General features: G+C 43.7%; 1 protein-coding gene across 1 annotated transcript in view; it reads right to left on the reverse strand.

Annotated features, from left to right (window-relative positions):
• The window catches only part of LOC137615259 (nucleolar pre-ribosomal-associated protein 1), a 321,164-nt gene that overhangs the window by 160,998 nt on the left and 132,202 nt on the right, over positions 1-27,964 (reverse strand). The window contains exon 4 of the mRNA XM_068344983.1: positions 13,859-14,044. Within this exon, the coding sequence (XP_068201084.1) occupies positions 13,859-14,044 (186 nt within the window). The remainder of the gene's footprint in view (positions 1-13,858; positions 14,045-27,964) is intronic.

Here is a 27,964-nt window from a genome sequence, read left to right on the forward strand (position 1 = left end):
GAGCTCTGGGGGTGATGCTGGGGAGAGTTCAACCGAGCCTTCCTCAGATGATTTCAAGGCATCTCGTGGCTGGTTCGAGAAATTTAAGAAACGGTCCGGGATTCATTCAGTTGTTCGCCACGGAGAGGCTGCTAGTGCGGACACAAAGGCTGCAGCTGACTTTGTTAAGAAATTCGAAAATATCGTAAAGGAAGAAGGCTACGTAGAGCAGCAGGTGTTCAATTGTGATGAAACCGGGCTGTTTTGGAAGAAGATGCCGAGTCGAACCTACATCACTGCTGAAGAGAAGAAATTGCCTGGGCATAAGCCAATGAAGGATCGGTTGACTCTTGCTCTATGTGCCAACGCTAGCGGGGACTTTAAAGTTAAGCCCTTGCTTGTTTACCATTCAGAGAACCCTAGGGCCTTTAAAGCACACAACGTCGATAAGGATCAGCTTCATGTTTTCTGGCGATCCAACTCGAAGGCCTGGGTCACTAGGCAATTCTTTGTGCAATGGGTAAACCAAGTTTTCGGTCCTTCTGTGAAGAAGTATCTTCATGAGCAGAAATTGCCTTTAAAGTGCCTGCTATGCCTTGACAATGCACCCGCTCACCCCCCCGGACTTGAAGATGATATCTTCGATGAATTCAAGTTCATAAAGGTGCTGTATCTTCCACCAAATACCACCTCTATCCTCCAGCCCATGGACCAGCAAGTCATCTCTAATTTTAAGAAGCTGTACACCAAGCACTTATTCAAGCAGTGCTTTAATGTCACGCAAAGCACCAACTTAACTTTGCGTGAATTTTGGAGGGGCCACTTCAATATCGTGCACTGCTTAAAGATCATTGATCAGGCTTGGGTGGGATTAACTCGACGGACCCTCAATTCTGCATGGAAGAAGCTGTGGCCTGATGCAGTTTCTCCCCGAGATTTCGAGGGTTTTGACCCCAAACCTGATCCCGTGGTCGGTGCAGCGGAAGCCGTAGAGGAAATCGTCTCCCTTGGCAAGTCCATGGGTCTGGAGGTCAACGCAGATGACGTTACGGAACTCGTCGCCGAACATCACGACGAACTGACGACGGATGAGCTCAAGGAACTCCATGCTATGTCGGAGCACATGAGTGATGACGAGGAAGAGAGCGAGGAGGTAGAACATGTGTTAGGTTCAGCGCAAATAAAAGAGGTGTTAGGAAAATATCAAGACGTGGTCGACTTCATCGACAAATACCATCCAAAGAAATTGCAGGTTTGTCGTGTAGTTTCTCAATTCAATGATGTTTGCCTAACGCACTTTCGAAACATTCTGAAAAGCCGTACGAAGCAATTATCTATCGATGCTTTCTTTAAAAAAAACTGCGAAGCGAACTCGCGATGAAGAGGATGTAAGTGAACCGAAGAAAACGGCAAAGAGTGAAGAGGAAGAAAGTGAAACACAGAAAACGGAAAAGAGTGAAGCAAAAGAAATTCAGTCAATTTTAAATGTAAGTGATAGTGATTAAAATTACGTAATCATCAAAAAGAAAAAAAGAAAATGTAAAAAAAAATATAAAATATATAAAAAAAAAAAAAATAAGCTAAGTTATGTTAAAGTTCACTTAGTGTAAGTTAGAATAAGTTACGGTAGTGTTACGTTTATCGTAGTTAACCTCTCTACCTCCTCGCCGTCCGTCCGTCTCCTCTCTCCTCTCTGCGTAGCGAAGACGAACAACACCTGCGCTGGAGTTTCTAAGGTAAAGTGACGCTAAAAACCCGTTTCTTATTTATCATTTTTTGCTAATTCTTCTTATTTACATGTCTATTCTTCTTATTTACATGTCTATTATCTAATTTAGTGTTCATTAATCTCATGGGAAAATTATGTGTAGTGGTTTATTAAGAAGTTATCATAGGTTTTTGGGCTCAACCACGGATTAATCCTATTTCAATGTATTCTTATGGGAAAATTCGTTTCGACATCCGAACAATTTCTACATCCGAAGTTGGTTCTGGAACGGATTAAATTCGTATGTAGAGGTTCCACTGTACTATACAAAACAAATCATTGTAAAGCAAATCTATACTGTTTAGAAAATGACAAAATATTGCCGACTTGTTACCGAAATTTACGCTATTCACTGCCGATACATGAACCCAGCCTACGTGTGAAACCTTGAATACTGTACCCATGAATACTGTACCCACAGGAAAAACTAAAGCTTTTATATATTCTGTACTAAATAAAAATAATGCTTGAATATACCTTCATTAACAATACTATTAAAATTATCGAAAGGTTAGAGAGAGATAAAGATTGCCGAGAATGTAACCACAATTCTGTTTACATTTTGTCAGCTGGGTTCGCATAGTTAAAAGTTGATTTCATTGTTGATATGGAATTTTTTCCTTAAATAGGTTATTTATTATGAAATTATGTTAATAAAATGTAAGATAAATATTGTTTGGTAACATTTGCTATCAAGCACTGTATTTAGGGCTACCAATATACCTAAAAAGACAATAGAGTTGATATATTTTGTAGTGCTTGACTTGCAGACTTTGAACAGCTTTGCAGAAACAATTTTTTTTTTTTTAAACTACTGACCGTATAAATGGGGAATCGCATAATTCGAACACGTATAATTCGGGACCCTACTGTAGTAGTAAGAGGTGAACGACCTCGAGAAGAGAGACCGCCCTCCACGAAGTGCAACCGTGGTGGCCTAGAAGTAGAGGGGCCGCGTACCAAGAAGTGAAACCGCGGTGGCCTAGCGCTATGCCAGGGTTTCACTCTCCGTTGTCGTACACTACTCACACCGCACAAACACTGAAAAGAAAACTTACTATATTCTATGCACAAATATATATATAAACACCAAGAATGTTTATATATTAAGTATAAGAAAAATTAAATAAAAGACAAAAGCATTAATGGCTGTCAACCGAGGATGGGAGCAGACACGTCCGCTCGCCATCAGAGCCAAAAGTAAAGTGAAGCATTCACCGGTGTGTGTGAGGGGCTAACTAGCGGCGGGGTAGTAAACCCTCGTTAAAATTCTTATGGCTCGTCATTCAGCTACGCCAAAGTAATTACCCCATGTAAATAGCGTGGTTTGTATTTCAGTTACGGAACAACTACATTTGTTATTCCTTTAAGAATTTTTAATGCCTCTATTAACTGTCCCCTAAGTCGTCGAGTTTGTAGATCAAATAAGTTTAAACGTTCCATCCTCCGTCTATATCGAAATTACCTTAATGTTGGAACTAGTTTGGTGGCCCTAGCTTGTACTGCTTCCAGTCTATCTATATCCTTCTGAATATTTAGAGCCCAGAATTGGCCTCCGTATTCTAAATGGGGTCTTACTAGTAACGTGTACAGCTGTAGTAGTGTCTTTGTTTCTGTATTTGAATTTCTCTTTATATAACCTATTTATTTTTGAGGTTTCTTTTCAGCTTTTATACTCTGTTTGGTGAACTTCAAATCTTTGCTGATAATAATATTGAGATCTTCCTCCTAGTCCACACTTTCTATTTCATTACCCAGCAGTGAGTAATCTGATTGTTGGTTACTATACCCTACAGTAGGTGCATGACTTTACATTTCCCACAGTTGAAAGGCATTTGCCATTTTTTGGACCATTCTCCTAGCGACATTAGATCATCTCTTAAGGGTTCTACGTCTCTTTTAGTTCACAGCATTTATGCCTAGTTTAGTATAGTCAGCAAATTTGGCTATTCTACTAGTTAATCTTAAATCTATGTCGTTAATGTAGACCAGAAATAGAAATGGGCTGAGGATGGATCCTTGAGGTACTCTGCTTGTAACAGCTGCCTACTCTGAAGCTTCTCCATTAATTACAATTCTCTGTGTCCGGTTTGTTAGCCAATCTTCGATCCATTCAGTTGGCTCATCAGTAATGACTATTGCTTTAATTTTGACCATTAATTTTTTCATGAGGAACTTCATCAAAATCCTTTTGAAAGTCTAGGTATATGATGTCTATTGCCCTGTTTTTGTCATAAATGCTAAACATGTGAAAAAATTCCAAAAGATTTGTCACACATGATCTCTTTTGTCTAAAACCATGTTGGATGTCTATCAGAAGGTTGTTTTTCTCTGTGTTCTACTATTGAATATACTATAATTGATTCAAATATTTTCCAAGGCACTGTAGTTGCCAGGTTCTTCCTTTGGTCCTGTCTTGTAGATTGGAGGAATATTGCCTAGTTTCCATCCTTGTGGTGCCTTTCAGTCGTTGGCTGTATTTCGGAATATTTTGTAAAAGTATGGGTTTATCTCATCTAGTTCTATAATCTCTCTTGGATGAATATCATCTGGACCTGGTGCCTTAGACTTACTGAGTCCTTTTTCTTCTGACATCATCCATTGTATAGGCTAGGTATATACATACATATACCAAGGCACTTCCCCCAATTTTGGGGGGTAGCCGACATCAAACAAATGAAACAAAAAAGGGGACCTCTCCTCTCTCGTTCCTCCCAGCCTGACAAGGGACACAACCGAGTTTGGCTGGTACTGCTAGGGTGCCACAGCCCACCCTCCCCTGTTATCCACCACAGATGAAGCTTCATAACGCTGAATCCCCTACTGCTGCTATCTCCGCGGTCATCCATGGTACCGGAGGAAGCAGCAGGGCCTACCGGAACTGCATCACAGTCACTCGCCATTCATTTCTATTTCTAGCACGCTCTCTTGCCTCTCTCACATCTATCCTCCAATCACCCAGAGCTTCCTTCACTCCATCTAACCACCCAAACCTTGGCCTTCCTCTTGTACTTCTCCCATCAACTCTTGCATTCATCACCTTCCTTAGCAGACAGCAATTTTCCATTCTCTCAACATGGCCAAACCACCTTGTAGGTAGTAGGTTGGCCAGGGCACCAGCCACCCGTTGAGATGCTACCACTAGAGAGTTATGGGGTCCTTTGACTGGCCAGACAGTACTACATTGGATCCTTCTTCCTGGTTATTATTATTATTATTATTATTACTTACTAAGCTACAACCCTAGTTGGAAAAGCAGTATGCTATAAGCCCAGGGGCTCCAACAGGGAAAATAGCTCAGTGCGGAAAGGAAAAAAGGAAAATAAAATATTCTAAGAAGAGTAACAACAATAAATATCTCCTATATAAACTATAAAAACTTTAACAAAACAAGAGTTAGAGAAATAAGATAGGAGAGTGTGCTCGAGTGTACCCTCAAGCAAGAGAACTCTAACCCAAGACAGTGAAAGGGTTCACTTTCCCTTTGCCTACACATACACCGAAAAGTCTGGCATATTCTTTACAGATTCTCCTCTGTCCTCATACACCAGACAACACTGAGATTACCAAACAATTCTTCTTCACCAAAGGGGTTAACTACTGCACTGTAATTGTTCAGTGGCTACGTTCCTCTTGGCAAGGCTAGAAGACTCTTTAGCTATGGTAAGCAGCTCTACTAGGAGAAGGACACTCCAAAATCAAACCATTGTTTTCTAGTCTTGGGCAGTGCCATAGCCTCTCTACCATGGTCTTCCACTATTTTGGATTAGAGTTCTCTAGCTTGAGGATACACTCAGGCACACTATTCTATCTAATTTCTCTTCCTCTTGTTTTGTTAAAGTTTTTATAATTTATAGATATTTATCTTGATATTATTCATAAAATATCTATTTTTTCCTTTTTCCTTTCCCCACTGGGCTATTTTCCCTATTGGAGCCCCTGGGCTTATAGCATTCTGCTTTTCCAACTAGGGTTGTAGCTTAGCAAATAATGATAATAATAATAATAATAACACATTCATATCCACTCTAGCTGCTAACTCATTTCTTACACCCGTTCTCACCCTCACTACTTCGTTCCTAACCCTATCTACTCGAGATACACCAGCCATACTCCTTACACACTTCATCTCAAACACATTCCATTTCTGTCTCTCCGTCACTTTCATTTCCCACAACTCCGATCCATACATTGGTACAATCACTTTCTCATATAGAACTCTCATTACATTCATGGCCAACCCTCTATTTTTCACTACTCCCTTAACTGCCCTCAACACTTTGCATCCTTCATTCACTCTCTGTCGTACATCTGCTTACACTCCACCATTTGCTGCAACAACGGACCCCAAGTACTTAAAATGATCCACCTCCTCAAGTAACTCTCCATTTAACATGACATTCAACCTCGCACCACCTTGCCTTCTTGTACATCTCATAAGCTTACTCTTACCCATATTAACTCTCAACTTCCTTCTCTCACACACCCTTCCAAATTCTGTCACTAATCGGCCAAGTTTCTCTTCCGTGTCTACAACCAGTACAGTATCATCCACAAACAACAACTGATTTACCTCCCATTCCTGGTCATTCTCGCCTACCAGTTTTAATCCTCGTCCAAGCACTCGAGCATTCATCTCTCTCACCACTCCATCAACATACAAGTTAAACAACCACGGCGACATCACATATCCCTGTCTCAGCCCCACTCTCACCAGAAACCAATCGCTCACTTCATTTCCTATCCTAAGAAATGCTTTACTACCTTTGTAGAAACTTATCACTGCTTGCAACAGCCTTCCATCAACTCCATATAACCTCATCACATTCCACATTGCTTCCCTATCAACTCTATCATACGCTTTCTCCAGATCCATACACGCAACATACACCTCCTTACCCTTTGCTAAATATTTCTCGCATATCTGCCTAACCGTAAAAATCTGATTCATACAACCCCTACCTCTTCTAAAACCACCCTGTACTTCTAAGATTGAATTCTCTGTTTTATCCTTAATCCTATTAATCAGTACTCTACCATACACTTTTCCAACTACACTAACCAAACTAATATCCCTTGAATTACAACACTCATGCACATCTCCCTTAACCTTATATAGTGGTACAATTCACGCACAAATCCAATCTACTGGTACCATTGACAACACAAAACACATCTTAAACAATCTCACCAACCATTCAAGTACAGTCATACCCCCTTCCTTCAACATCTCAGCTCTCACACCATCCATACCAGATGCTTTTCCTACTCTCGTTTCATCTAGTGCTCTCCTCACTTCCTCTCTCGTAATCTCTCTCATTCTCATCTCCCATCACCAGCACCTCAACACCTGCAACAGCAATTATATCTGCCTCCCTAATATCCTCAACATTCAGTAAACTTTCAAAATACTCCGCCCACCTTTTCCTTGCCTCCTCTCCTTTTAACAACCTTCCATTTCCATCTTTCACTGTCTCTTCAGTTCTTGAACCAGCCTTCCTTACTCTCATCACTTCTTTTCAAAACTTCTTCTTATTCTCTTCATATGAATGACCCAATCACTGACCCAACCTCAGGTCACCTGCCCTCTTTGCCTCACTTACCTTGCACTTTACTTCCACATATTTCTTTATATTTCATACTTCTCTACACTATTACTCTGCAGCCATTCTTCAAAAGCCCTCTTTTTCTCTTCCACTTTTACCTTCACTCCTCCATTCCACCATTAACTGCCCTTCCTCATGCTGCCTCCAACAACCTTCTTGCCACACACATCACTTGCAATCCCAACAAAATTTTCTTTTACTAATCTCCACTCCTCCTCTAAATTACCAGTTTCTCTTACTTTCACTTCGTCATATGCCATTTTCAACCTTCTTGATATTTACTTTTTACACCCGGTTTTATTAGCTCTTCAACCCTCACTAGCTCCCTTTTACATCCACCTACTCTATTCCCCCACTCTTTTGCTACAACTAATTTTCCTTACACCAAAAAATGATCAGACATACCGTTAGCCATACCCCTAAACACATGTACGTCTTTCAATCTTCCAAACATTCTTTTAGTTATCAACACATAATCCATTAACGCCCTTTCTACCACTCTTCCATTTGCCACTCTTACCCATGTATATTTGTTTTTATCTTTCTTTTCGAAAAAGCTTGAACTTATCACCATCTCTTGCTCAACACACATATCTACCAGTCTCTCACCACTCTCATTTTCACCTTGTACGCCATACTTCCCAATAACACCTTCTACCTCTCCAGTGCCCACTCTAGCATTTAAGTCACCCATGAAAACTACATAATTCTTTCTACCCAGTCCTTCTACACACCTAGCTAATTCATTCCAGAACTCATTCCGCTCTTCTTCACTTTTCTCACAACCTGGCCCATACGCACTGACAAAAGCCCAACATTCCCTACCCGAACTAACCTTTACCTACATTAACCTAGATAATATCTCCTTCCATTCCACTACTTTACCTGTCATCCATTCACTCAGCAATAAAGCCACACCTTCTCTTGCTCTTCCCCTTTCAATCCCAGACACTCTACCAGATATTTCACCAAACATCACTTTACTTTTCCCTTTTATCTTTGTCTCACATTAAGCCAATATATCCATCCTTCTATTCCTAAACATACTTCCAATCTCACATCTTTCACTCTCTATCGTACTACATCCACGCACATTCAAACACCCCAAAACTAGAGTGCGGGGAGCTCACTTTTTCCCCCCAGCTCCACCTCTTCGATGTCTCACAGGATTATAATACAGGAGATGGGGTTCCAAGCCCCCTTGTCCTGTCCCATTTAGTCGTCTCTTACGACACGCAGGGATATGTTGGCGCTACTCTAATTGTATAGGTGATTCTATTTAATGGTTGTGGCCCTTCATATTTGATAGCTGGTTCGGGGAAGGTTGCTGATTCTTCCATTGTGTGTGTGTGTGCTCTATTCTAACTGTAATGCACATCTATATTTTGTGTCAGCATTATATATTACATTTACTGTATATCCAATATTACTTAAACATAATGTATGCATGAACTTCTTTTAATAATTTTTATTACTATATACGAATTACTATACAAAGGGTTTATCACTGAATAGTATACATGTGTTAGCTTTAAAGTTGTGCTGGGCTTTCCTGCATTGCACAGTTGTTTTGAAAACTAAGCCCACGAGAGTCATTGTAACAAAACTGCGAGTATGTGATTTTTTTTCAATATGTTACAGTTTTCTTTATTGCGAATGATCAAATAAACAAAGATGGAACTAGTGAAAAAGGGGGCCAACTGTAAACCAAAGTACTGTGATTAAAGAAAAGAGCAGCAGCCCACTATTCAAGTAGGAGGGTGAGGAAGGGTACCCAAACTCCTCCAACACATAGCTGACATGTGTCCCGCATGTCTACTGGCATAACTGATGAAACGTGGACCATGGCGGTGCGTACGGCAGCAGGAAAAGAGCCTTCATCCTTTGTTGGGGTATGACGATCACCGGAGGAAATCCTTACGCCACAAGAGCCTGAAAAACCAGCCGACATGGCTACGAGACCTCGTTGCTCCTGCTGCATTCACCCTGTGGACAATCCTAGGGTGTATGCACAGAAGCCTCAGTAGCATGTGCACTCAACGAGGAAAAGAAAGAAGTGAAAGATTTCCTTGGTGTCATCTTGGGCATTGCCAAGATTAACACTGGGGCTACGATCTATAATCGGCACATAGGAATGACTGTGAACAATCATTCCCTGCTAAAAGGAGTGCGGAGAAAGTAGATCTACAGCCAGTTTAGCCATAAACCAGTTGCAGCAGCCACCCTTTCTCCAATAAGTACGGATCTCTTGCTTCATATTTATCAACAGCCAGCCAATATCCACTTCTGATAAGTAGATGTAAAAGAGAAAAATCAAAGCCTTTGCTTAAGTTGCAACAGTGCGTCTTTGATGGTTGGGTTAGTGGGGCTATTTACCTGCATGCACCATCTGTCATTCACTGACTCGTTAACAAATTCAAAGGCCTTTCCAGCTATGCTGATGACATTCCTTACTGTATTTTAAAGGACAAAAGGTTTGTATATTTACTAGGGATAAGGCAAAATTTAGACAAGACAGAAGCTGGATCCATTTTAATTTAATTTTTGGAGATGAAAATTGGCCATGATTTCCAATAGTAGAAATGGATAAGAAGATATCTTTACTGAAAGTTGAATATGGCTTATTACTGTAACCAAGTATCAAACAGAGAAATATCTTCCAATAAAAATAAAAAGAACAAATGATTAGTTGAAAAAATCACCAAAACGCAGTCAGAAAGCTACTATTTGGTGGTATGATCTACAGACCATGTCAATATCAAAGTAACAGACCATAACACAAAGAATAATGTGAAGAGTACTATGCTACAAAAAAAAATGAAGATGGACTGGCATATAAAAGGGATTTTGACGAAGGAAAAATCTATTTCTGGGCGAGGGACCTGTGTCGCCCAGTGAAATGCTCCTTATAGCACCATTTCTAAGGTATAAATACTGCTAAAAATACCAGAGAAAAAGTTGCATGGAATGCCAGGAATAAACCCAGCTCCCTCATTCTAATAGAGTCGGTATAGTAACTGGGGCGTGTTAGAACCACTGCCAGAGGTCCCTTACCAATTAGTCCTCTCCTTCCTCAATATCCCCCGATACTACGAGGTGCCGTTCTACATCCAACTACTGCCCTCTACTACGACTACCCCCACCCCACCCCCCCCCCCACCGCTACCACTAGCCACGCTTCTTCCCTCATTCCTTTTCTAGCACCAGTGAGATTCGGATTCAAAGATGATAATGAAACTTGTTTCCTCCAACAAGAAAGTGAATGAATCATTAAAAGTGGCATAGATTAAATTTAACAAAGATGCTGTGTCTGAAAATAAAAATTCTAGGCAAGCACAGTGAGCTTGTGAGCTCAGATCTCATAGCCTTTTGGGGGTTTGCCTTATTTTTAAAATAAAAAATAAAAATAAGGCAAACCCCCAAAAGTTAATGAGCAAATAAACAATTGTGCATTCTACAAATTTACCAGTGGGTCAGTCAATTGAGGTCGAGTCTACATTCTACATATAGAACACAGATCTACAAATTATTGCAAGATAGGACTGGTATATAAACAGGAGAATTAAAATAGAACTTAGAACTAAAAAAGGGGGTTTTAATGACCCATCCCAAAAACCTACTGGTAATCATAAAATTAAGAAGCAAATAGAAAACTAAGTAAAATATCAATTTCAATGAAAATAACACTATACAAATTTTGAAAAGAAAAATCTTCATTAAAAATATAATCGAAGCCCACAGCTGTAAAATACAATAAACAAATATCAAATTGAAAAGATGAAACAGGAAAGAAAATATTAATACAGCATCTAGTAAAAGTTCTCTTAATAATGCCAAACTAATAAAAAAAACTGATACATCCTACAGGCCACATATATTGGTAAACCCAAACAGTGTTGACCCAGCTTACGAGAAAGTTGACAGATGTATCTAAGACAACTGTCAGTAAAGTTAGAACCACCACCTGTATCCATAACAAAATTGCACATGATGAAATATCAATCAATATTCCTAATTTTCAACACATCACCATTGGCTTAACTATTCCAGGCAATAACAATTTAACCATTTGTAATTCACATAATCAGCCAAACTTTATTAACTTACTAAAGGCAATAACTCTATTACCACAACCATTATTCTTATTATGACTATTACTAGCTAAGATACAACCCTAGCTGGAAAAGAAGAATACTACAACCCCTAGGGCTTCAACAGAAGAAAGGATATAAGGAAATGAATAAACTGTATACTATACTGTATGAGATGTAAAGAATAAAAAATATAACATATGTTAAGATTAGTAACATTAAAATAGATTTGTCATACAAAAAAAATGAAAAGAGACTTACATCAACCTGTCCAATATAAAAATACTTGCAGTAAATTTGAACTTCTGAAGTTCCCCTGACAATTCAACAGAAAGTTTAGGAAGATCATTCCACAACCTAAGCTGAGCTGGAATAAAACTTCTAAAATACTGTGTAGTGATAACTTTCATGATGGAGAAGGAATAACTATTAGAATTTACTGCTTATCTAGTGCTGTACTACATACAGGATGGTACAATCTGGAAAGATCTGAATGCATAGGAAGGTCAGAATTATGAAAAATCTTATGCTAAACGCATAAAGAACTAATTGAATGATGGTGCCAGAGATTAATATCCAAATCAGGAATAAGAACTTCAATAGATAGCAAGGTTTTGTTCAACAAATTAGGGTGAGAGTCACCAATCGATGACCAGACAGAAGAACAATACTCAAAATAAGGCAGAATGAACGAATTAAAAAAATTTCTTCAGAATAGATTGATCACTGATAATCTTAAAAGACTTTCTTAATAAGTTAATCTTTTGTGAAATCAAAGGAAAAACAGATCAAATGAGCAACCCTCAATCAGAAGCGGTGGTTAAAGAAAAGGAGGGAGCACCGTTATGCAAATAGAATATCTTACGAATGCTTTTAGTTAGGTAAACTATCACACTATAATCAAAATGAATAATAATAATCTGATTCTATTACTCATAATCACACCTAGCAAAGCCAAAATAATACTTACTGATAATTAAATAATGTCACTTCCAATATTGCAATAAAACCAATAATTAAAATGGTCTCTTGTCTCCTAAGTTAAAGAAAACAAATTGCTCCAAACCTATCTAAATACAAAATGTAAACAGCAATCTTTCATTTATTCCAATAGTCTAGTTGTAATTCTTGAGTTGAAATTCATTTTTGAGAAACATATCGGGTACCTCTTCTCTAGGTGCATGAAAAATATGTATAAAGTACAATATTAAGAATGTTTTTCTTAATTTTTGCAGAAATGTCTCTCTTTTGAAGAAACTTTTCAATTCGGCCATGTTTGAATAAACATTTCTCTCTAACCTGTCCTTAGAAGCAGATACTATTCATAACATGTTAGATAAAAAACTAAACCCTATTAAATACTTTGTTACTTACCTGGATAATAATATCTGGCACTTATTGAAGTACCATGTCCTAGACATTGGCAGTCAGTTGCCTCCACCTCTCTCTATTTCTAGCCATTTGTATCACTTGATTTGGTGTATAATTACACTCTAAGCCAACCACAATACATTCTATGTACTTTGTCCTCTGTCTCCCCCTCGATCCTCCCAGCGAGACATAAATGCTCATTTTCTCTCTTTTCATATGTACCCAATAAAACCTTGTTGCCGCTTTCTTATTTCCTTGGCCAATGCTTTCTGCACTCCAAGTCTTGTCATTACCTCCTCAATTGTTACTCTGTCCCTCCAAGATATACAGGAGGATGCTCAAAATATCTTGGAGGGACAGAGTAATGTACCATTGTTCAATTAGTCTTGTGTATTCTGTATAGGGTTTTATCAAGATTCTGCCCATTCTTTGCAATCAGATCCACCAAAACTAAACCATCCATTACACAGTGCTATATATGCAGTTCATTCAGGGCCCTACTGTTTTATTTAAGAGGCCAAATACTCCACAGTATTCTGGTAGTTTTATTCAAGCTATACCTCAATTGTGGAATAATCTACCAAACAATTTTTCAGTTTCTCTGTGCACGACAAATAAAAAAAAGAAAAATATGTTTGTATTTGTGAAGGAACATCTAGCATCTGGGCACAGGTTCCGGTAATAAGAGCAGACATACTGTGCATAACTTTAGTAACATGAAAACTAATTGTAAAAATCAGCTAAAACTTCATTTGGAAAAAATAACTCAACCACTGTCACAAATGATAAGTAACAATTGAGTCTGACTGAACAATGAGAGCATAAATTCATGAATTATGCATTTATGATTATAAAAGCAATTTAACCTAGTACCAATCTACAGATTTCACCAACACAAAAAAGGAAAATTTATTCCTTAGCAAATTATAGAATACAAAGTACTCTTTATTTTGAATATTACTTGAAACACTCATATATCTTTCCAACAAAAATTAAAAAAGACAAATTTTACGAATGGAAGCTGTAGATGGAAATTTTCTTACCTGATTTACTTAAAAACTGATCCAATACGTATGAATCATCAGAGGTTAAAAATTCAAATAGTAGTTGTATATAACATGAACGGACGCCAAACTCATTGTAATTGACAATCCTGTCAAAGCACGGATGAGGTTCAGCCAAGAATTCAATGACCTTGCAAGCCACTTCTCCTCCTACAGAAGCCATAGCTGGAAAATAAGAAATTCTAATAAGACTTTTTATTTCTACAGTATACTCTCCTAATATTCATATTGCTTCTCCAGAAGCCATGTTTATCCAACACTTATCGGTAAAAAATTTTCAATTTAAATTTGTTTCACTTCAAAAAATATGACAAATTCAAAGATAATTTGTATTTTTCCTAACAATACAAACCTTAGCTATTTATTTAGGTGTATTACTTTCTGCGAAGCTGAATTGACGAGCCATTAAAATTTAGCTTAATACTAGGTACACAAGGGAGCATGGTTTACCTGCACTGGTTTGAGGTCAGCTTATGCAGAGAACCCAGGAAGCTGCTTTCCCTAAGAGAAGGGAAGATGAAGAAAAGAATAAGAGCCAGTCAAATCTTTTCATTCACGCAGACTAAAACCGGGTAACAGTGCCCTCAACCTTCTGCTACTTGTCCAATAAGGACCAATAGAGATCGTATCGAGTTCCTGTGGATCACGTCTTGAAGAAGAAAGGCTGTGAAAGTCACCTGGAGCATTCACACCCTTGCTTGTAAAACATGCATCACATAGTTATCTGCTAAGAAGGGCCATTGTGAGTCGACATGTTGGATGAGGATCTGGATTCAGGGGGCAACTGATGATCATGTGAATCCAGCAGAGATAATGTTTTGGTGATCCTCCATCCTCCTTTTATCTCTCCCAGTGCTGATGACAAGAGAAGGGACACAGGTGGGCTTTTGCTGTTCTGTTGAGGTAGAGCCTCATACCTTACCCAGGGTACAATAACAGATGATCTGGATCGTCAGTTACAAAGTGGAGACTTGTGTAGGATCCGTCACCTCTGGAGACTGTGTCGGGCAACATACTCGGGGACGAAACTGAACGTTGCCTTTCACCCTTCTCATTATTGGGGGATGTCGAAAGAGAGACCATGAAGTTCCTTGACTTGTTTGGCCGCTGTCAAAGTATGTAGGAACACTGTCATCTAAACCAGGTGAAAATTTGTTGCCTGGTGAAGTGGAACGTAAGGAGGTCTCCTTAGAGACTGGAGAACTTGAACCATGTTCCAAGAGGGAGGTCTCAATTCCGACTGGGTAAAGGCAAGTTGAAAGTCCGCATGAGTTAGGAAAAATCTAGCGATGAGGGGATGTCCCTTCCTTTCAGTTTGAAGGCGAGGCTCAAGGTTGAGTGATCGTCTTTACCTGTTGAAACTGAAAAGGGGGGTCTTTTCCTCTTGCATACACTCAAGGATTCCGCTATTGCTGGAATAGAGGTATCGAGTAGAGAGATATGCTTTCCCATGGCACCAACCACAGAAGATGTTATACTTTGCCTGGTAGACTGATGCTGAGGAATTCCTCAGATATCTAGACAACCTCTTCGCAACTTATTGCAAAAACCCTCTGTGAGAGGAGGGAGAGGGTAGTCTCCAGGCGTACAATCCTAGCAAAGCTATAGCTTGTGGTAGATGTCGAAGTGTGGTTGTCTGTGACATGGAGAGGGTTCTCTTGGAGGCTCTATCAGGAGCTGCAAAAGGTTTGGAAACCATTCTGTGTAATGCCATAGCAGAGCTATGAGAGCCCTTGAGAGGCTGACCAATGTTCTAGCCTTCTCGAGTACCTTTCTTCAGACAAAACAAGGATGAGACGTATACATCGTTGTTGTACCCACCATTGTTGGCATGCTTTTTGCAAGAGAGCCTTGGGGTCTAGGACTGGGTAGCAGCGGAAGCCTGAGGTTCAGGAGCGTTGCAAACAGATCCCTAGCTGGAGAACCCCGTAAAGTTGGGACTTTGTCGGCTATTAGGTGATCCAAAGACCATTTGGTACCCCTTATCTGCGATGCTGTACACTGATTGTCGGTGGACACATTCCTCTAGTCTGGAATGAAACGGGCTGATAGTGGTACCGAACGGACTTTGGCCCATCTTAGTGGACATCGACCCAAAGGAACAGCTCCTTGCGGATCCTTTAGCATGGGAAATTGTTGACGCTGGGGTCTTGACTCTTGGTGTAAAGGATGGGACACGATACCCTGTGTAAGGATTCTTCCCTGGGAGAGAACTCCTTCAACTGATAGAAGTAAGGCAACGCTTAACCCTACCATGCGCCCTGATGGGATTGATGCTATTCCTTAGAGCAGCATCAGTCTGGCGAATGTTAAAACAATGATTAACGGCTGGGTATCATGGTTACAGTGCAGTTGGAGAGTGCTGGCAAGTAGTCACCTGTCGACTTTAGTGGATTGGTGTGATGGCGAACGGCCAGTAGCGAGAAGTGTGTTGTATGCCTTCTGATCTAGGGAACCACGGGCAGAGGTTGACTAGTAAGTCTGAGTCACAAACTGATGGTGAACGGCAAATTGTCGATGATTGGTGAATCGGCGATCTGTGAGCCAAAGATGGTAACTGACAGTTAGATGAATGCTGTCTGGTGAGTCAGCCAAGGAAAGTTGGCGATTAATGAGTTGGTAATCTGCTTGGAGAGCCCTGAGAGACAGCAGAATGGTTTAATGATAGTCAGTTGGTGATGGTGAGCTATTGATGATCGCGGACCGGTGATTGGTGAGCTAAAGATCAGCAAGCTAATGATTGGCTGGTCAGAGATCAGCAAGCTGACAATTGGCTGGTCAGAGATCAGCGAGCTGAGGTTGATGATCAAAGAAAGATGAGCTGCCCATCGGCGGTCTAGTGATCAGCAAGCTGATAACTGGTTATTGACTAGCAATCGGCGATCGGCATGCAAGCAATCGCAGATCGTTAGCAATTGGAGAGACTAGAGGTCAATGATCAGATAGAGATAAGCTAGCAATTGGCGATCTGGTGATCAGCGAGCTAGCGATCAGCAACCAGTGATCTAGCGATCAGTCGGTTGATGATTTCTTGTTTGTTGACGGTGGTACTGTCAAGAAAAACTGCTGAAGAGAAAGGGACCAAAGGTTCCCTGTGAGGAGTCTCGACCAAAGGTAGATGCGTTTGATTCCCCTTGGAAGATGGAATCTTTGGGATCTTTGAACCCTTCTGTGAAGCCTCTTCCCTCTTTTCCCGGCAGCCATGCTGTTATGCCTTTGCAGGGAGAGGAATGGGGCATTGGTGACCTGTCAAAAAGTTTTCATTCCTTTTGCCTATTGCACGAGTGTGCAGGAGAGTACTGGACCGATGGCACACAGGATGATGCTGGTGCTCAGTTTCTACTGAAGTGCAGTTTTCGGTGAATGCGCATAAGAGCGCTGGAGAGCAGGCAAGCGGTGGTGCGCAGGTGAGCGCTGGCTCTTTGGCAAGAGCTGTCACATTGTATCTGAGACCGCAACTGCACAGGAGAGAGCTGGATCTGAGAGTGCAGGACAGCGCTGGATCTGAGAATGCAGAAGAGAGATGGCGAACAGGCAAACGCTGGTTCTTTTTGAGGAGCTGGTGCACTGGCGAGCGCTGGATCAGATAGCGAAATTGCACAGGAGAGCGCTGGCGCGCAGTAAGGCACTGTGTTGGGTTTTGTGCAGTCTCCCTAGAATGCGCAGAAGCGTGCCACTGGACGCCCAAGGGCGTGTGCCTGGGCACGTGATTGCGGGCGAGAACTCGCGCGTAGGAGAGCACTGGTGGAAGACTGCTGGCGCACTCGAGCGGAAGATTACTGGCGTGCGCGCGGAAGATTGCTGGCGTGCACGCGGAAGACTGCTGGCGTGCACGCGGAAGACTGCTGGTGCACGCTGAAGTAATGGCGCGCAGAGATCATTGGCACGCAGGAGAGCCCTGGCGCGTAGGACGACGATGGCACGCGTGCAGAAGAGCAAAGATTGCTTGCGCACGGGGAAAACTGCTGGCGCGCGCGGATGATTGCTGGCGCGCAGGAGAGAGCTGGCGCGCAGGCGAACGCTGGCGCGCAGGCGAACGCTGATGCGCAGAGATCGTTGGCGAGTAGGAGAGCGCTGGCGCATAGGACAAAGATGGCGCAAGAGCAAGGGAGCGTGATGGAGCGCAGGAGAGCGCTGGCGCGTAGGAGAGTGCTGGCACGCAGGTGCAGGAGAACGCAGGCGCAGGAGATCGTTGGGTGACCAGGAAACCGAAGTTGCGTGGGGGTGTGTTGAGGTTCGGTGAGCTCTGTTGCGCCGGCGAATGTAGGTTGGCGAACATCCACCGATTTAGATCGCGAACGATCCACAGAAGAGTCCAGGACCAAAGTCCAAGGACTAGCTGCAGCGTCGTCAGAAGAAGGTCCAGGAACAGATGACGCCCATGAGGGCCGGTGGACCAGCAAGCTGCCCTTCAGCAGTAGCAATCCTCCGAAGAGGAGTCTCTATTAGTGGCACCTCTCGCAAACGAGAGAGGTGATCACTTTGCAGGAGACTTGTTTAAGTCTATACTCCGCCCCCGAAGGAAGAGAGATTCAGCAAGGGGGGAGCGTTGTCTAGGCGAAGACAGCAACAGTAGTCGGAGTCGATAAAGTGATGAAGATGCAGGAAGTTCTCTCTCGGAAGGGAGAAACAACCTCACACTTGGGGAGGAAAGCTCTCCCTCGGAAGGAAAAGTTGTCCAACCTCTAGAGGCGAACCTCCTTATAGCGCTCTAAGATGATCTGACAAGAGTGCTATCTGAGGAAGAGTAGACGGATTTGAGAGCGCAGGAGAGCCCTGGATCTGAGAGTGCAGAAGATCGCTGGCGAACAGGCAAACGCTGGCTCTTTGTGAAGAGATGGCGCATTGGCGTGCGCTGGATCTGAGAGCGCAAGTAAGCAGGAGAGGGCCGGTTCTGAGAGCACAAGTAGGCAGGAGAGCGCTGGCGCGCAGTAAGGCACTGTGTAAGGTTTTGTGCAGTTTCCCTAGCATGCGCAGAAGCGCGCTACTGGTCGCGCAAGGGCGGGTGCCTGGGCACGCAATTGCGGGCGAGAATTCGCGCGTAAGAGAGCATTGATGCGTGCGCGGGAGTGCTGGCGCGGGAGTGCTGGCGCGCTCGCACGGGAGATTGCTGGCGCGCTCGTGCGGAGAACTGCTGGTGCGCAAGAATGATTGCTGGCACACGCGGAAGCATTGGCATGCAGGAGAGAGCTGGCGCGCAGGAAAAAGCTGGCGCACAGGCGAACGCTGGTGCGCAGAGATTGTTGGCGCGCAGGAGAGCGCTGGCGCGTAGGACGATTGCACAGGTACGTGCTGACGTTCGGTGAGCTCTGTTGCCCCGGCGATCGTAGGTTGGCTAGTACGCTGACAAACGTTGCTCTCTGTGGCGAGGTTGCGCTGGTAGGTCAGCAGGTCAGCTGATAGAACAATCAGGAGCTGGTCTTTGGAAGGGCGAACATCCACCGATGGAGATCGCGAACGATCCACAGAAGAGTCCAGGACCAAAGTCCATGGACTAGCTGCAGCATGGCACAAGAAGGTCCAGGAACAGATGACGCCCATGAGGGCCGGTGGATCAGCAAGCTGACCTTCTGCAATAGCAATCCTCAGAAGAGGAGTTTCTATGAGTGGCCCCTCTCGTGAACGAGAGGTGATCACTTTGCAAGAGAGACTTGCCTAAGACTTTGCTCCGCCCCCGAAGGAAGAGAGATTCAGCAAGGGGGGAGCGTAGTCTAGGCGAAGACAGCAACAGTAGTCAGAGTCGATGAAGTGAAGAAGATGCAGGAAGTTCTCCCTCGGAAGGGAGAAACAACTTCACACCTGGGGAGCAAAACTCTCCCTCAGAAGGGAAAGTTGTCCAACACCTGGACGCGAACCTCCTGGTAGCTCTAAGATGATCTGACAAGAGCGCTACCTGAGGAAGCGTAGCCAGATCTGAGTGCGCAGGAGAGCGCTGGATCTGAGAGCGCAGAAGACTGCTGGCAAACAGGCAAACGATGGCTCTTTGTGAAGAGATGACGCATTGGCGAGCGTTGGATCTGAGAGGGCAAGTGAATGCTGGATCTGAGAGCACAAGTGCATAGGAGAGCACTGGCGTGCAGTAAGGCACTGTGTAGGGTTTTGTGCAGTCTCCCTAGAATGCGCAGCAGCGCGCCACTGGTCGCGCAAGGGTGGGAGCACGCCACTGGTCGCGCAAGGGTGGGTGCCTGGGCACGCGATTGCGGGCAAGAACTCGCGCGTAGGAGAGCGCTGACGTGCGCGGGAGTGCTGGCGCGTGCGGAAGATTGGTGGCGCGCGTGGAAGAGTGCTAGCGCGCGCGGATGACTGGTGGCGCACGAGAGCGCTGGCGCATAGGACAACGATTGCGCGGGTGCATGCTGAGGTTCGGTAAGCTCTGTTGCGCCGGCGATCGTAGGTTGGCTGGTACGCTGGCAAACGTTGCTCTCTGTGGCGAGGTTGCGCTGGTAGGTCGGCAGGTCAGCTGGTAGGACGATCAGGAGCTGGTCCTTGGAAGGGCAAACATCCACCGATGGAGATCGCGAACGATCCACAGAAGAGGCCAAGACCGAAGTCCAAGTACTAGCTGCAGCGTGGTCACGAGAAGGTCCAGGAACAGATGACGTCCATGAGGGCCGGTGGACCAGCAAGCTGACCTTCAGCAGTAGCAATCCTCCGAAGAGGAGTCTCTATGAGTGCCCCCTCTCGTGAACAAGAGAGGTGATCACTTTGCAGGAAAGACTTGCCTAAGACTATACTCCACCCCCGAAGGAAGAAAGACTCAGCAAGGGGGGAGCGTAGTCTAGGTGAAGACAGCAACAGCAGTCGGAGTTGATGAAGTGATGAAGATGCAGGAAGTTCTCCCTTGGAAGGGAGAAACAACCTCACACCTGGGGAGCAAAACTCTCCCTCAGAAGGGAAAGTTGTCCAACCCCTGGAGGCAAACCTCCTGGTAGCGCTCTAAGATGATGTGACAAGAGCACTACCTGAGGAAGCGTAGCTAGAGCTAGTACCTCGAAGATGAAGTGCTGATCAGGTGTTGCCACGGCCATACTTCTAAAAGAAGAGATGACTCCCATGATGACATCCCCTGAGGGACAGCAGTGACAGCAGATTCCCCAGGCATGAACAGAACAGCTCTGCTTTATCGGCACTCTTAGTTGAACAAAGAACACTGCATCGCGAACTGAGGAAAAATAAAATAAATTATGTAACAGAAAAATTTCCTCGGGAGGAACACCTAGTCCGCGACGGGAAGAGACCACTGAGAGAACAACCATAAAATAAGTATTGCGCCCTCTCTTCCCCAGTCGACATCGATGGGAGAAGGGGAGCGGAGAGTAACTGTAATAAAACAAGAATTGCAAATATTTAAATCAGCTAAAATTATTCACTAAGAGGAAAAACCATTGATCCTCCGAAGGGAAGTGTTCCCCACGGAGAAGAAGCTGAAAAGTTAAAATTACAAACAATTATAATTTCACTTAAATTTTTGAGAAAACAATTGGAAGCACAACCTAACCCGCGAACGGGAAAGGTGCTCCTCTCGTTAGTACAATGCCGGAGGCCAATGAAAGGTGTGCGGCCTTGAGAAGAGAAAGACCGTAGTCAATCTCTGAGAGGCCGCACTCCCTTCGCTCAGTAATCCATGTTTCCCGTAGGAAGAGGGAAAGGCGAAGACAACAGTTGAACGAGGAGGGTCCAAACGATGACGATTCCCCTGCGGCGGCGGCTGAGTCAACGATAGGTTATATGCCGACGGGAAGACCGATGGACAAGGGGGGGAGAAGTCGGAAGGGAAGCTTCCCCGGCCTTGCCAAAGTGTCTTAGAACCTGTCGTATACGTATCACACGCACAGCACAAACACTGAAAAGGAAACATTGTATTTTTATTATAAAACAAATTTTCAAATATACTTACCTGGTAGTTACATATACATACATACATATACCAAAGGCACCTCCCCCAATTTTGAGGGGTAGCTGAGATCAACAATGAAACAAAACAAAAAGGGGATCTCTACTCTCTACGTTCCTTCAGCTTAACCAGGGACTCAACCGAGTTCAGCTGGTACTGCTAGGGTGCCACAGCCCACCCTCCCACATTATCCACCACAGATGAAGCTTCATAATGCTGAATCCCCTACTGCTGCTACCTCCGCGGTCATCTAAGGCACCGGAGGAAGCAGCAGGGCCTACCGGAACTGCGTCACAATCGCTCGCCATTCATTCCTATTTCTAGCACGCTCTCTTGCCTCTCTCACATCTATCCTCCTATCGCCCAGAGCTTTCTTCACACCATCCATCCACCCAAACCTTGGCCTTCCTCTTGTACTTCTCCCATCAACTCTTGCATTCATCACCTTCTTTAGCAGCCAGCCATTTTCCATTCTCTCAACATGGCCAAACCACCTCAACACATTCATATCCACTCTAGCCGCTAACTCATTTCTTACACCCGTTCTCACCCTCACCACTTCGTTCCTAACCCTATCTACTCGAGATACACCAGCCATACTCCTTAGACACTTCATCTCAAACACATTCAATTTCTGTCTCTCCATCACTTTCATTCCCCACAACTCCGATCCATACATCACAGTTGGTACAATCACTTTCTCATAGAGAACTCTCTTTACATTCATGCCCAACCCTCTATTTTTTACTACTCCCTTAACTGCCCCCAACACTTTGCAACCTTCATTCACTCTCTGACGTACATCTGCTTCCACTCCACCATTTGCATATACATAACTTAAATCTCGCATTTCGACGCGACACGACAGAAAATTCAAATTCGTGGCGATCGCCGCCATGACAGTAGGAGGTCATACATGAGCGCCATCTCTCATAGGTTATCAGAACTATTCCAAACATTCTTCAGGAATTCCATGTCTCTGTTTTTAGAGGGGAGGAGGGAGAGCCCTTTTATATATGTAACTACCAGGCAAGTATATTTAAAAATTTATTTTATAATAAAAATACCATTTTTAAATATGTAACTTCCCAGGTAGTTACATATACAGTATAAAGCTGATTGACACCATTGGAGGAGGGTCGGAAACCTCATACCATTGGGTATTCGTATAATTATTAATAGCTACAATTAGTAGTACTAACAATCTGGTTCTAACCTGATAAGGAAGCTGGCTTCACAATGATACTGCCTCATTTCGCCAGCATTCCTTAAGAGACTCAGCGATCCACTCAGGGGGCTGTAAAAGTCTCTTGGGGCTGCCACAAGGTCCTCGACCTTAGCGTGGCTAGACCGCCACCCTTGCAAACCTGGCATAGCCAAGGATACTGATTCTGACCACCTACTCCCAAAAAGAATTTTTTTTTTTTTTTTTTTAAACTAGCTTGAGTTGCATCCCAGACTGACGAAAGGCTGCGACACCCTTCCCAGACAACCTGTGAACACATTAAAACTAATTTGACTTGCATCCCAGATTGACGGAAGGCTGCGACAACCTTCACAGACAACCTGTGAACACTTTAAAACTAACTTGACTTGCATCCCAGACTGATGGAAGGCTGCAACAACCTTCACAGACAACCTGTGAACACAAGTACAAGAAAAAAGGCAAGAGTATACAGTATAATAAGTTATCGGGAAGAGGCAATAGATCCTTCTCCAACTACGAAGCCGGAGGTAACGTACGGACCCAGGGAACAGCAATCCTCATACTGGGTCTGGACATCTTTGAGATAGCACTCTGTGAAGATTGATTTACTTCGCCAGAAAGTAGGCTCCAAATTTGACTTCATTGACCTATTGTGTTTGTAAGCCATAGAAAATTGCTACAGCTCTAACTTTGTGTGGTTTTACCTTAAGGATAGGGAAAACTTCTTACTCACAATCCTGGAGAGTTTCTCTTATCAAATCCTTACTGAAAAAAGACCAGGGTATTCTTTGATATAGGCAAAGAAAGCTTTTAAACTGAGCATCAGAGGCTGTCTGCTTGTTCTCTCAGGTGTTTGGACACGTGCAGATAAAAAATTTTTAAAGCTCTCACTGGAAAAAGGCCTCTCTCCTTTTCCCACCCAATTTAAGTGATATAGCTCTGGATGGAAAAAGCTCTTGGCCAAGGTCGATAAGGATTCTCGTGTTTAGCGAGAAAGCCTAGCTGAAGGGAGCACATTGCATTTTCTCCATTAACACCCACCTTCTTGCTGATGGCTTTTAACTCTCCTATTCATTTGACTGTAGCCAATGTAATTAGGAAAAGAGTCTTCTTTCTTCTTGGTAAGATACTTCCAAGACACCTTGTCCAAGGGTACAAACCTACTTGAGGTTAAAAAGGCCATGACTACATCCAGGTTCAACAAGGAGGTTGGATTGTCCTTCCTCTTAGTCGTCTCAAAAGATCTAATGAGATCTGAAAGATCCTTGTTACCTGACACGCCAATGTGTCGGTTACGAAAGACGGAGGCTAGCATGCTGCGGTAACCCTTGATGGTAGGCACAGCTAGCTTCTCTTTTGTATGCAGATACAACAGAAAACTCTGCTATATTGGCTATAGAGGTATTGGTAGAGGAAAGTCTATTATTCCTGCACCATACTTCTAAATATGTCCCACTCGGATAAGTAAACCCTAATAGTGGTAATGATCTGGGGGTATCTACCAGCCACTCCATCATCTCCGCAACCCAATGTCTCATGGGCCAAAAAGGAGCTATCATGCTTATGCAGACGTTGGGCGAATCCCTGAATCTTTTCAGGACTTTGTCCAGGATCTTGAATGGAGGAAAAGTGTACACATTTAGACCTTTCCAGTTCAGAAGAAAAGCGTCCACTGCGACTGCTTCCTGGTTTGGTACTGGAGAGCAAAATACCAGCAACCTCTATGTCATTTGTGAGGAGAAGAGGTCTATCGAGTGTTGACCCCACAACATCCAAAGGCTGGTGCACACCTCGTGATGTAGGGTCCACTCTGCAGTAAGAACTTGCCTTCTTCTGCTGAGCAGATCCGTCTTGACGTTTTTCTCCCCTTCTATGAAGTGAGTAATCAGGGCTTGGTGAATGGCCACTAGCTCTTTGATATTTGTGTGTCATTTCCTATGAGACTCTATCCACAGACCCCTGTCGAGAATCGTATGCGTCAAACAGGGACGAAATCGACCCCTCTAGTTCAGACAGACCAGACACTTGAAGCTCGCCGTGTGCGCGAACTGAACCGTGTGCTGATTGCTGCGAGGGATCGTCAACCATAGAAGGGTGACCAACAGGGGAAAGTCCTTACGACATCTCCGGAGGGCCTTGAGCGCGATCTGAACCGATTATCATCCCCAGAAAAATGAAATTCTGTGAGGGTGTTAGTTAAGATTTGGTCAGGTTACCATCAGACCTAACTGTTGCATTAAGGGCATTATCATTTGAAGAGCCTCCAGACACTTTACTTGTGATTCTGCTCTGAGTGGTCAGTCGTCCAGGTACAAAGAAAATCCTTACTCCCTTTATGTGAAGCCAGGGAGCCACGTTGGACATCACCCGGGTAAAAAACGTAGGGAGTCGTGCTCAGTCCAAAACAGTGTGTTTTGAACTAATAATGGTCTCGAGGAACACAAGCCTTAGAAATTTTGTGATCCGGGTGTATCGAGATATGGAAATACGCATCCTGCAGATCCAAAGACACTATCCAGTCTCCCTGACTGTTGCCCGTAAGGACTGACGCTGTAGTTTCCATGGCAAATTTTACTTAGCTGACGAACTTGTACAATGGACTGACGTCCAAAAAAGGTTTTCATCCCCCCCCCCCCGAGCTTTTTGGAACTAGGAAAAGTATGTTGTAGAAACCCCTCCGAGGAGGTATCCTATACCACTTCTATAACTGATTTCGACAGCATAAGGTTCACTTGCTCTTGAAGAGCTGCTGCCTTGTTCCCTGAGTGGACTGTTGTCAACTCTAAGGGTATCGACGACATGGGAGGCATAGCACGTCTCACTTTTGAATCGGTTTGTTGTCTTGGGAATCTGTGAGCTTGACCTCCAGCTGCAATCCTCTGAGTTCCCCTTGAAGGGGCTCTCCCATGAAAGGGCTGACGAGTGGGAAGAGCCTCCTTTTGTATCCTTGCTAAAAAGCTAGCTGGTAGGACTTTCTTAGCAGTCCTAGAGATAGGAGCTTGCGTAGCCTGTTATGCCAGAGCTGTCAGCAAATCTTTCCCTAAGTCCGGACGGAAAAGATGATTACCCAACGGAGCAAGAAAAAGTTTAGATCTCTGAACAAGGGACAAACCTGAAGATAAGAAGGAACAAAACATGGTCCTCTTTTAACGAATTCCAGCCGTGAAAAGGGGGGGGAAAGTTCGATGGAGCCATCCTCCCGGCCTTATCTAGACAGGCAATCAGATGCATCTGAGCCTCGTTCTTAGGGTCTGTGGCTTCTGCGAGAGTTCCGAGAGTCCAGTCCATAAAGAAAGCTCTCTTAACCGATCTAGCCAAGACCATCTTCTTGAAGAAGGATGTTTTTCGGGGTCTGCCTTTCAAAAACTGAGAGGGCGGGCTCTGAGGTATAAGTTGAGTAAAGTCTTCTGGAAACAGATGTTGAAACTATCAGAAGTTTTTTTTTTTTTTTTTTTTTTTTAAATCAGCTGCCTGTAGTGAATCCTGAGATTCGTCTCCTAATTCGGCTAATGGGACATCGATTCCCTGATTCGCATGGGTAGAAGACAAAACTGCATCATCCTGACGGTTATTGTCTTCCAAAAATAATTCATCTTGTCCTGAAGGAATCTCGTGAAGGATATCATCCAGTTGCGAAGAAGCATCACGTTTACGAACTGTACGCCTTGAGGGAGAGACAGGTTCCAGTGCTTCCAGCATAAGATCATCATGCTGTAAGGAAGCATCAACATCGGTAAACCCATGCGAGGGAAAATCTTGTTCGTGTGCGTCCAGCATGTTGTATGTCAACAGCGTGACGCGAGGGAGCGTTAGTTGCGCGTTCAGAAAATCGCGAAGGAGAGACAAAAACTTGTCTATCCTGTTGCGAGTACAAGTCCCGACTATTTAGGTCCATCATGCGTCCAGATTGAGACTGCTGTATGTTTCCATAAGAGGTATCAGTCTACTGCATGCGTCCCGAATGCCGTGAGTCTGCCGCGAGCTGAGAGGAAGCGTTAGTATCGCGTCCAGTCAGTCGCGCAGAAGAGACAACTGTTTGTCTATAGTGACGTGGGGACAAAACCTGACTGCATGCATCCAGCATATGTCCAGACTGCCACATGAGTCCAGTTTTCCGTGAGTTTCCTGACTGCTGCACGAGTCCAAATTGCCGTAAGCTATCAGCGTGTCGTATGCGTCTCGCATGAGGGATATTCGCGCGTTCCGCAGATCGCGAAGGCGAGACAACTGCTTCTCTATCTTGTTGTGTGGACAAATTTTGACTGTATGAATCCAGCATACGTCCAGACTGATGTCTGTGTCCAGAATGCCGTGAAGGAGAGACCAGACTGTCACATGCGTCCACCTTGTCGCTTGGCGCAATGCAAGCTGATCGCTGCAAGGGAGTGTTGCTGACTATCGGAGAAATACGCTGTTCGATTATATCGGAAGACCGTTTTCTTGGTCTATTGGTGTCCTTAGTTCTTTTAAACAAGATTTTTCTGCTCTAGAATCGTAAGCGTCAAACAGACAAATCAGATACACGATGAGCTCCGTGTGCGCTAACTGAACGATGTACTGATCGCTGAGAAGTATCGACAACTGTCAATACTTCCAGCGCTCCTTGTGCGCGATCTGAACAGTGTATCGATCGTTGTGAGGGATCGTCAACAGTATTAGGATGGTCACCAGAGGAAAGTCCTTCTGACATTTCCTAATCTGGGGAAATGGAAGGAGCATGTACTGACGTAAACTGAGCACCTTCTTCCTCCAACGAACTATGCGTCTTACGTGATTGTTTCGGTGCTGACACGCGTCTTCGTCCGAAAGGAAAACCTCCGGCAGACACCAGTCACAGCAGGAAGGTTTATTAGGAGACATACATCTCTTGAGTGGTCTTGAACGTAGTGGTTGGTGCCAACTACGTCGCGGTTTTGCGTCATCCGACGAAGTAGCATACATTTTAACCTCGCCTTTCCTATGTTATCATAACATATCAAAATAA

Source organism: Palaemon carinicauda, chromosome 21 (assembly GCF_036898095.1).
Source record: "Palaemon carinicauda isolate YSFRI2023 chromosome 21, ASM3689809v2, whole genome shotgun sequence".
Lineage (NCBI taxonomy): Eukaryota > Metazoa > Arthropoda > Malacostraca > Decapoda > Palaemonidae > Palaemon > Palaemon carinicauda.